This window comes from Podarcis erhardii, assembly GCF_964252035.2.
Source record: "Podarcis erhardii genome assembly, chromosome: 12".
NCBI lineage: Eukaryota > Metazoa > Chordata > Lepidosauria > Squamata > Lacertidae > Podarcis > Podarcis erhardii.
The window spans coordinates 24047947-24060037 of NC_138513.1; the positions used below are offsets into that span (position 1 = coordinate 24047947).

Here is a 12091-nt window from a genome sequence, read left to right on the forward strand (position 1 = left end):
TGTAGCTTACTGGGAAGGAAAGGGGCAAGAAAGTGGGGGAGGTCAAGTGCAGTTCATATGCACTGGCAGGAGCACCGGATTGGCTCCAATGGGGCAGACATGCCGTGTTGACCTCCCCGCTGCCTCATCCCTCCCATTCCGGTAAACTGCAATAACACCAGAGTCAGGAAGACAACTAAGCTCCTCTGTTCCCTCTCCTTTCCAGAAGCTCCTAGCTATCTCCTCTCATACCTATTTTCCATACATTCAAGCTCTAACTGAATTGCCACTTAATTCCAGCTTCTCCATTTTTTCCCTTTACTCCCCTGTGATTAGATACCTTGCAACTGAGGATTACACTTCATGCATCTGATAGAGTGGGCTCCAGTCTATCAAAACACACAATTTATTAGACTTTAAGACCAATTTATTCGTCCATCTCAGCACCTAACTTATTAGTCTCCTTTACGCGGCAACAGACTAACACGGCTACACCACTGGAGCTTGCTTTAAAGTTTCTGAGAAAAAATTAAAATGAATTAAAATAACTTGGAGGAAAGTACAAAGGACTAAAGCTATACAGAAAGCTGAATAAAAAGGCGTTAAAACAGGAAAAGTGACCCCATTTAATAGCTATTCCTCTAACAGGAACACCTATCATAAATAACATGATAAACTAAAAGGTTAACCTTCATGCTAACAAACATGTTCTTGTTAAATTACTAAACATTTTTTTTAAAGGTTGGTGGTTAAAAGTGGGCAGAGGAGGTAATATACTGTATTATAACAAATAAACTTTGTCCATGAGAAGAGACAAGTATTACAAACATTGTGATACACATTCTAACTAAGAATTATAATCTGGAAGTGACTCACAAAAGAAATAATAATAATAATAATAATAATAATAATAATAATAATAATAATAATTTACCCACCCTTCACCCCAAGGTCCCAGGTGGGATTAGAACAATTAAAAGGCAAAGCTGCAAACAGTTTAAATGTAATCTACTTTCCTGTAAATCTATTTTGGCACAAATACGAAAAGATGATGAAGGTGCACAATTACAGAGAGAAATATACAGCTTTTAGCTGCTCTAGTTTCATTTCTATTTTGAATTTTTAAAATATTGCTTTTAACTCTAAACCTTTAACAAATAATTTGAATGCATAATTTATTATATGTAAGCCGCTTAAGAGTTTTTTTCATAGTTAAGCATTAGTTTATAATTAAAGCTACGATTTTACCTTTAAAAAAAAAAGTCACAGCCTTGAGAATGTGGAGTATTTAACACATTCCCCTCCCTTCTTATTTTGATATTATTTATTTTCTTACATTTCCCTGTAAGAAATTATTTTCTTACATTTATTTCTTACATTCCCACCTTTCTCCTGTCATGGAACCCACAGCAGGTGTGGTGGCCTGGAGACAGCATTGATGGCTGAACAGAGAGGATTGGGGGCCCCAATTTGATCCCCACTCCCTGGTCCTGAGGTCCCCCCCTGCTTTGGACCATACCTTCGGTCTCTCCCTGCCCAAGCAATGCCATAATGCAAATTCAAGGGAAACTATTCCATAGAAAAGACTGCAATAAGACAGCTAAAATGCTAACAAGTCAATGGGGGGGGGGAACACCCCACATTAATTCCCATTTATTACCATGAACATAGGGCTCAGGGCCGTCTTTAGCACATGCAGCGCTGCGGTCCAAAGATCCGCCCAGCGCCCACAAATTACCATATTTTCCCGTGTATTAGACAAGGTCATCCTATACACGGATAGTGGTGTGTGGGGGGGAGCTGCGTGCCCGCCAGCCATATGGTTGGCGGGCACTTAACTCTCTCCCACGCCGCTGTGGGAGGAGAGTAATCCCCACAGCCGTTGAGGGAGAGAAGCTGCGCCCCTGCCAGTCATTTGGCGCCCCCCAGAATTTGGCACTGGGGTGCCCCGCACCCCTTGCACCCCCAGGTAAAGACGGCTCTGGTAGGGCTCTACAGACTGAAAAGACATAAAATAACTCACGCATGCAAATTCTCTCACTATCATGGTAACAGGCAATTCCGACTGGCGTGACTGAATAATGAAGCAACATGTACACGGAATCCCTTCAGATTTCATTTCTTCCTTCTTCTTTTAAAGACTGCCAAATGTTTAGTATGCACGTATACAACAAAGCTGGTATGCCACCAGTGTTAACTCTGCTCAGATGTGTTTACATGCCAAGCCAAAGGGGAATTTATTAGCAGTAGCTATAGCTACTTTTTTGAATGGGTGAGTGTTTCATTGACTTACCGCTAATGGGAGGCAAAGCATCCACTAGTGGCACTAGCCATTGTATTGGCAGAGTGGTTTCACCATCACCACACAGGGAAGCAAACAGCTCAGTACGGAGAGCATGAGACTCTTAATTTCATCATGGTGGGTTCAAGCCCCATGTTGGGCTAAAGATTCCTGCATTGTAGGGGTTTGGACAAGATGACCCTCAGGTCCCTTCCAACTCTACCATTCTATGATTCTATTACATGGCCCACCATCTAAATAAGACTTCCAACCTTATTCCCCCTAACAATAGGTAGAATTTTAATGTCACACTAGGGCTAAGAAAAGCATGCAACTACAAAAATATCTTTTTTGGGGGGTGGGGTGATATGGACAACATTTAACTAGAATGCAGCTATTAGGATGAGTTGTAAGGTATCAAATAATATTTAGGAACAATTCCAGGATCAAGCAAGAAGTAACACACAAATGCATGCAACAGTAGTTCACATGTTTTTCATGAACTGTTTGGTTTTTTGGCGGAGGGCAAATGGGAGTAGTAAAGTAGTTGGAGGGAAGGGGCCCTCAACTGACTCCCATTCTGCTGCTCTCACAGTCTAGCTCCCCTCCCCAACAGTATTGTACATGTGTGTGTCTAAGGGAAACAACCTTGGAAGTCCAGAAGATAAAGTTTCCTAATTTCCCCTAATTGCACAGCAACCTGGCTTGGTCAGATTGGCCAGAACTTCCAAGGCATCACAGCAGCTACAGCCAATGGCAGCTACAGAAATGGTGACATCATCAGCAGGGGCTCCCTGGCAAAGAGGTAACGAAGGACTACTGTGACACCAGAGCAGATCAACATGGTGTTGCTCAGAGACTAGGCGATTGCTTCTAAATAACAGTGTTTAGATTTGAGACGTATATTGGCTTAAGTCCAAGGAACAGGAGAATACAGAAGCACACGAGGACATTGCTTGATGACGTTCAAGGTCTAGTTGCTGTGCTGATGGGCCCTGAGGTACTCTAGAATTAAGACCTTTAAGCCACGTGAGCCTGACAGAAATTTCAAATAAACTTTAGCAGCTTTTGCTACAGGGACTGAGGTTTCTTTCATTGTATTTTTGGGCACCGACGTTTCTTTGTTTTTGGATACTGTTAAAAAACATGCCACTTTCTAACTATTGAAAAGAGTGAGTTTCAAACAACAGTTTAAATAGCATATTCTCTTCCATTGACAACAAAGATGTATTTACCTTGTAGAGGCCAAAAAATCCCAGGTCCCGCAGTACAGTAAGGGCACTAACGCGTGGACCCGTTGTGATCTCTCCAGCCACTTGCAAGCGGATCTTGACAATTTCCAGTGGGTTTGTGAAAATCACTTGAGATGCTCCGGCCTGGAGTGGGGAAAGGAAAACACATGAGTGGCCCTGTGAACATGTCCTCGCTGTGAAGTACAGAAAGGAAGAACTCTCCAAATGCTGCTGGCACAGGGTCTCCATGTACTTCAATGGTGCCTTCACAAGGATAGGGGTGAATTGAGGTGATACAGTGGCATTGCTTTCCAAACTGCAGTGCAAAATGAACTGATGTTAATTATGCATTTTAATTGCAATTGATTTATGGATTGAAAGCTGCTGGTCTGTTAAACACAATGAGCTAAACAACCCTTAGATAAACATACGCCACTGTAATGTGACCTCCGTACAGCTTTGCTTAAACAGAAGTCAGTAACATCTATTTCCATGATTCTGGAAGGCCAGGAGTAGAGTAAAGCTAGCCGTAGACATTTCAAGGCTGAATTATTAACTAAATAGAAGAAATGAAATCTGCCTGGCAGCATCTATCACAGTCTACTAAAGAAGGAAATCTGGCAGAATCTTTCTCTCTCTCCCTGTTTTGGCTCCCGTACAGAAAGTGCTGTGGAACATATGTATTTACAACAACTAATTTCCTCCGCTTTAAAAAAGTTACTGAACTGAAAGTTTGTATATCCTCAAATGGCATCTTACTCAGTTGCTGCTAATCTGATGTGAACATCCTTTCTCTTTGCAAAAGGCAGTCCTACTTTATTCAACTCGCTCCAGAGAGCACTAGAACTCAGGCAGGAAACCAAGAGTTTCTTTAACAACTTGGTAGCTTACTTTCATTTGTTTTATTTAAAAAAACCTTGGGTAATGATGTGGCCATTTGCTTAACGTAGTTAGTCATGAGGAACTGCCAACAGCCCGTTAAAACAACAATACTTAAGCAGACAAAAGTGCATCACTAATAAAGCTAATCCTACGTATGAAAACTAGGAAAAGCTTGGAAGATTTGGGATGTAAACCACTCGTTCTGGAAGAAAAAGAAAACAGCCTACCCTCTTCTCCCTCAAACCCAGCCATCTCTGGGAAAGTAAGGCATCAGGTTAGTTCAGCCCCTGAACTGAACTGAACTGGAATGCTGTGATTTCCAGGGCTGGACACCTGGGGAAAGCAAGTCTCTGAGGTTGGTATACAAAAGGGGAAAGGATGAGTGCCCTGGGTTGCTGCAGAGCTTGTGTGGCTCCTGGACCAGTGGCGTAGCGTGGGTTGTCAGCACCCGGGGCAAGGCAAGTAATTTGCGCCCCCTAACCCGTGGATTTGCGCCCTCTAACCCGTGGATTTGCGCCCCCTAACCCTAACCCCCAGATGTTGCGGCCGGCCCCCCCTGCACCCCCCACGCTATGCCACTGTCCTGGACCCAGTGGATCAGTATTTTTTTGGTTTGGTTTTCCTTGCAAATAAATCCCTGCACAGTAGCAAATCCTCAAGCTCTGTCGCGGTGAGCCTGGATATAAGGCACGAAACCATTTTTCAAAATGTCCCCAAGAGTAATTGAGAGGAAGCAGAAGATGATGGATTGTTTACCTGCCTGTGCCCACTCTTGGCCAGAGGCCACAGAGGGAAGAAAACCAGAAGGGCAACAGAGGGAGCTGGACTCTGATGAAACTCCTGTGTCACACGCAAGTGCCTCTGGAGGTTTCCTGCGCTGGTTTTGCCTGCACTCATGCTCCCGGGGCTACACTGCTATGCTTGCCAACGATAGCAGACAATGTTGTATTAAATGTGCTAGTGTGGGAAGAATGCTGAGAAGTATGCTGTATCTGTTCTGCTGTGCCATCCCCATAGCGCATGGGGCCTCGCAGGCATTTTCTCAAAAACACATGGAGGGAATCTGACGCAGATGGATTATGTTAACAAGGCAAGGATGACAGTTTAAGTCTTAAAGCCCTTTGAAATCAATGGTACTACTCGGGGTTATTAGAGGCCAAATCATTAGTTTCTGATCTCCAGCCAAAAACCCAACTCCGAGTCCAGCCTGGGCATTCCTCTATTTTCCACAATTGATATGCGATTAGCCATTTCCTTCTATTTATTTTAATGAGCTGCAACTGTGGATACCATGCCTATATTGAAATAATTAAGACGAGAATGATATTCCTCCCGAAGTTTCAGAAACGGGCTGCTAAGCGGCTTTGAAAATCTGCATTATTTTAAAATGCAGGTTTGGCGTGTGAAATACCACCAAGCTTGTTGGAAAGTGGCAGCCTTTGCAAGCTGCGTTTAAATAATGAAACAAATGATGGAGGCTCTTAAGTATGCCAGACGGAGAGCAAATTGCGCGAAAGCTCTGAACTGCGGCCCCTTTCCAATGAAAAGTCTGGGAACTCTGCAATCCTACCACAGTGAAAGTGCAGATAGGGGAATGCTTAGTGGGGGATTGTATACTCTGCATGCAAAAGCCCCCACCCCACCCTGTTTCTTCTGTTTGGAATCCTGGAGAGACATTGCCAGTGACTGTGAACAATACTGAGCTAGTATTGTCCATATACCCATTCCCAGGTTATCAATGTATATCATCTTAATGGAGCAGCCAACTGCTGGGTGCTTCTGGTGACAAGGAAAAACACACCTCTTTGTTACAGCTTTTTCTGAGAGTTAAGACCAGCCCCTGTCTACTCTTCCAGCTGTAAACTGGTGTTTACACCTGCTTTGCACACAGAAGGTCCCAGACACAGCTGGCAGCAAACCCTGTCTGAAGCCCTGCAGAGCTGCTGCCAGCCAGAGTAGACAATACTGAGCTAGATGGACTTAATGCTCTGACTCAGTATAAGGAAGCTTCCGATAATACTATGATCGATATGGGGTGGTATTCACACTAGTCTTACTCCAAGCAGACACCATGAAGTCAAGGGGCATTCCTTTCAACGGGTCCACTCCGAGTGGGACTAAGCTAAAGCAACTTGTGGCTTTATTTATTTATATTTCGAAGTTTCATTGTTTTGCCTGGCAGCGGCAAAGTATCAAATCTGAACACATTTGCTTAATATATGCAATTTCAGAGTTCACCCCATCACTAAGTTTCACCTGCGCTTCAAGTACATGGCTAGCTGAGGTCAGCCCATGGCATTCCATCAGTGGCACTGACTCTGTTCATGTGTTTGTGACCAAGCACCATGATGGTGCCTGAGGAGGTATTTTCTTAATTATCGAAAGCAACATGCGCAGTAATGGTGAAGAGGAAACAGTTATAAATATACTCAGCCACTCTTATTCTACCATCAGTAGGCTGAAGTCCTGGAAGGCTTCCACAACAATTTCACACTGAATTATGGTACTACCAATGCATTGGCAGGTTTATTTGTTTGTTACCTTTATATCCTACCTTTCCTCCAAAGAGTTCAACATGGGTCCCCCCAAAAAAACTATACAACAACCCTGTGAGATAGGCTGAGGGACAGCCACTGGTCCAAAATCACTCTGGAGGCATATGCGTGTGAATGCCACAGCCTAACCAACGGTGGTAAATTTGCTTCTGTCAATGCTGCGCAGTAATTGGAGCAGGAATTGCAAAACTGTGAACCTCCAGATGTTATGGGACTCCCACTATTCCTACTTATTGGCCATGCTGCCTGAGTTAAAGTCAAGAGTCGCAGGGTCCCCAGCCCAGAGCCAGGATGTTGGGTCTGAGTGCAGGACCTAATCCCTACTCAACAAGGAAGCTTACTAGGTGGCCCAGGGCAAGCCAAGATCTGCCAGCCATAACCTACCTCACAGATTGCTGTGAGGCTTCCGAGGAGCTTCTGGAGGAACAGCAGGATCAGAATGTTATACTTGCAAGCAAACAAACAAAAGAAAAGGGGTTTATGTCATGGCAGTCTGCAGGAATTTAAAGCCCTCCTGCGCAAAAACATTGCTGCTTCAGAGACCTCAGCAACATCCCATAAACTACATTATATATGGAAGGATTCGATTAAAAAAAAGTAAAAACAAAAAAAGCACTTAAAGTTAAAATATCACTCTGTTTTTAAAATAATAAATATTGCTGGAACGCTTTTATGGAACAGCAAGATGAGGATCAATGTTGAATTGTTTCAGCACTCAAGGACCACACAACACGACAGCCCTAAGTCGCCTCATCCACTCTCTACTGTAGGTTAATATGTATTTTTATGGAAATTTGTTTCTGCACTTTTTCAGTGACAACTCTTGACTTCAAAACAAAAAACAAAAACCACAATATCACTAGACACCTCTCGATGGCAGTATAACCTTGTACACATGTGTCTATCATTCTTCTTTTCTCTTTCTTTCTTTCTTTATCATATTTTCTCTGCACTCCCCAGGAGAAATGGGGAGGGGGTAGGGAATCGGATATTTCTCCTTTGTTTGAAAGAAGAGTGTTCCGTCACTTAGGAGGGGGAGGGAAATATTACCACAATGCTGCTGACCACCTTAATTACCATTTGGGAGGGAAAGAAACTTGATTGTTTGCTTGACCCACCACTCAAAAACAAGTGGAAGGAAGCTCTCAGGTCATTACATGCAACTGAACTAAGAGGAAAGCATGAAATGATAAATGCAACTTCTTCTCCCTTTCTGCTTCTTCTTCCCTTCCCATATCCTGCACCTCAGACTCCAGAGAGGACACGGCAAACTTTTGCAAATCATAGAATCATAGAATTCTGGACTTGGAAAGGAAGGGACCCCCGATGAATTGGTTGCAAACACAATGAAGTTCAGGCTTTGAAGAATACCGTTTATTTAAGTGCAAGCAACTGCTGCGTTTGCCTTGTTAAAGGGAACTTGTTAGAGCGAACAGCTTGAACGCTGGGGAAAGCCAATTTGTGAGTAAAGGGTTGTACCTGAACATCTTTCAAAAAACAAGGTCGCATGGACTATCAAAAGAATTTAGGAAGAACCCTGCATTCTGTTTCCAAGAATGGAAAGGCAGGAGTATCTGGAGTCCCCAAAGAGGATAATTCTGTTTTTTAAAAGCCCCCTACTTAGTCGCCTTTTGTTCTACACTAAGGAATTCCAAATACTAGGAGATCCAGCCTTTTGATAACTTTGGCTGCTCCTTTCCACTCCACACATTTTCCTGCTTGACAATGTTATTGCTGAGAGGGTGGCCACATATGCACTGCCAAAATAGGGAAAATTTGTCATTAAAGCATGGGGAGTGAGGAATAAGAGAAGTATTTGCCCCCCCCCCAAAAAAAACCAGTACATGTGCTAATTCTTTAATAAGTATTATTTAAGCAGAAATACAATATATCTCACAATAGTAGGGGATGCAGTGATCAGTTGACCCGTGTGTGCCTGCTGTCTTAGTGGAAAACTTTTGATAGGCACCCACAAGGCCCTCCCTGCTCTCTTTACATGGTTCTTTAAACCAGACGTGGTCCAGAAAGCCCTTCAGATAGAGAAGATGTCTTCAAACAGAGGACTGTCATCTTTAAAGCAGATCACGCGGCTACCCTGTTTTTGAGGGAGGAGCTACAGACCTCTGCCTGCAACTACAGAGCTAGCTGCACCACAGACTTCAGTAAAAAGTATGACAATATTGGTCAAAGTTGGCAACTCACAAAGTTATTAACCAGGGTGGTACATGCAGGGCAGGGATCTCATTTTAGTCCACTGAAACTTGTAGCCATCTTGGCTCTTCTGAATGACAGAGCATTCCTAGAGAGCTTTCCTTCCTAGAGAGGCTAGACTGGTTCCCTCCTTGTTGTCCTAGGTAAAGGTAAAGGGATCCCTGACTGTTAGGTCCAGTCGTGGCCGACTCTGGGGTTGCGGCACTCATCTCGCTTTATTGGCCGAGGGAGCCGGCATACAGCTTCCGGGTCATGTGGACAGCATGACTAAGCCGCTTCTGGCAAACCAGAGCAGCGCACGGAAACGCCGTTTACATTCCCGCCGGAGCGGTACCTATTTATCTACCTGCACTTTGTGCTTTTGAACTGCTAGGTTGGCAGGAGCAGGGACCAAGCAATGGGAGCTTACCCCGTCGCGGGGATTTGAACCGCTGACCTTCTACCCTAGGCTCTGTGGTTTAACCCACAGTGCCACCTGGGTCCCTCCTTGTTGTCCTACCAGCAGGTAAAGACTATTTTATGGTGGTGGGCTTTGGGGAACAACTGACTGGGGTTGGTTTTTTTACTAGATTGTTTACTAGATTTGATCTGTTTTTATTTCATTTTAATTATGTTATACTTTAATTAGTTTTTAACTTATCTTTTTTTTAAGCTTTCTGTGTTTTAACCATGTTAGTTTTCATTTTTGTGAGCTGCCTTGAATCCCACTTCTGAAGAAAAGGTGTAGGAAATAAATAAATTATGATGATGGTGATGATCCCCCTAACACCTGAAGAAAATAGAGTCCCGACCGGGTATCAGCTCATCTCACTTCTCTCTGCTTTTCTGCTACTCAAATCTTAATAAGCAGAAAACCAGTGTGACGATATACTTCTTGCATTTTGAAATTACTAGAAAAGCGGTCTTTTTTTTTTAAACGAGGAATGCTCCCCTCTTATTTAAAAAACAAAACGGGATTTATCAGCCCAGCACAATATGAACACACAACTTAAGGACTTCGGCAGTACATTTTTATCTTACAAAATGCTGAAGATTTCTTTTTTTTAAAAAAAAAAAAAAAAGCTGGTAAGGTAAGCTGTACGAAACCATGGAATTAAACAATATGAAACAGTAATATTTCTACTAACATGGCATAGATTTAATTTAGTGAGGAAAAAGACGAAAAAATTTAAGATTTCCTCATTCTAATTTTCTAACGGCATGTCTAAGTAGGAAAAATATAGTTTATTTACAAGCTCTGACCAGTTCTGTGCTATAAAAACAGAAGACTTGATATTTTTCACTTTATTAGCTATAGCAGTTCTTCAGAAGCTGAGCCAAGAAATCAAAGTGGAGCCTATTTGATTGATGTTATAAAAGCAATTAAGTCACAGGTTTGTCAAATATGTTAACATTTGGCTCTGCCTCTAGTATGTGTCTATTTTGACTGCAAGTAGTAGAAGTAGTAACATTTAATGATTTACAGACCTTCCATGTCTTAAGGTCTGGTAGCTGAATTAAATCTATGATACCACCCCTTTGCCTTTATTTGCGCATTTGCAGACTGTAGTAACCTTTTTTAAAAAATATTCATAACTATTTCTCTCTTCTTAATTCAGTTCTTTTTAGTGGTCCAGCAATAAGATTTCAATCACTTGGAGCAAACCAACATTAACACAACGGCGACGGCATGCCATGAAATGCAATATTAAATAATAACACATTCTAGTACAAATTGTCAAGCTTGACAACTACCCAGGTGAGGGTCCATAAAATTGTCACTACTTTCCAGGCCACCTGAAATGTAAGGAATGCTTTATATTTGAAAAGTGAGAATGTAAACCTTATCAATTATCATCTGTACTCCTGCTCCGAAGTTAACAACTCACCAAGCAATTTCTTCCTAGGCAAATTGTAAGATGAGACAATTATAACAGATCAACAAACATCTTCCGTTTCAGTCTTACTCGCTGCCATAGATCTGGTGGCAATACCTACTTGTATGGACTGGATAAGCATAGCCTGACTGGTGGGATAGAGGGAATGACTCGCTCAGCTCCATAAAAGGTTAAACAGCAGAAAAACATGAATTCCTGAGAGATTTGCTATCTTTTAGAATACCACATGGGACTGTATCCCTTTTAATTTTCTGAAAGAACAGGGGTGTGGGGTGGGGAGTTAGGGATCTTTTTTAAATAAAAAATTGCATTCTAGTGAAAGTGAAAACCTTGGATTGCATTTGAACGTGGTGATAGAAGAGCACACTAATTGGAGAAAAACCAAGCAACGCTATAAATTACATTAAATTTGAAAACTAATAGTTCATAATGAACAGACAGCAAAGAAGCTTGAAGTAATTATTTTTCAAAGCAGCGCCTTCTCTTTTTTTCCTTAAAATGAAAAGATGTTTAACTTTTTTTAAAGAAAGAAAGGGCAACAGAGGAAACAACACTTTAAAAAAATGTAGTCCAAAGGTAAAAATGGGCTCACATAAGCAACTTCAATCCTGCCAGAAATTACCACTCTCATCCCTACATAACAGACTTCAGTTGATACCAGTGTTGTATCCCATATCAATTCAGGAGAATGAATTACTCAGTGAAAACAAAATTCTAGGTGCTTGAGGCTGCTCAAATTATACCTCAGAAATGGATCTAGCTATCTAAGCCAATATTCCATATGGAGTATCAGCATATTCTATATGCTATACTACAGATAATTCCCCTTCCCTAGAGAGGTCCAAATCTCCCCCTACCCCAGAACAAGAATCTGTTTTTTTCCACACACAGAAGAGGAACAACTTCTTTCCTAAATACTGTACACACACACCCTCCACCACAAGTATCTTTTCCCCTCCTGGAATAAAGTACAGTGTTTTATTTTATCCATAATGCAGACTTCTGCCAAATAAAATGACTTAATCAGAACAAGGTCTTTGCTTACTGCAAAAGTTTTCATTTTTCTTCACACAA

At 42.1% G+C, this 12091-nt stretch overlaps 1 protein-coding gene across 2 annotated transcripts in view; it reads right to left on the reverse strand.

The window, feature by feature from the left end:
• The window catches only part of SLC25A13 (solute carrier family 25 member 13), a 107277-nt gene that overhangs the window by 17385 nt on the left and 77801 nt on the right, over nt 1-12091 (reverse strand). For both annotated transcript variants that reach the window (XM_081882081.1, XM_081882080.1), the window contains one exon: nt 3496-3636. In XM_081882081.1, the coding sequence (XP_081738207.1) occupies nt 3496-3636 (141 nt within the window). The remainder of the gene's footprint in view (nt 1-3495; nt 3637-12091) is intronic.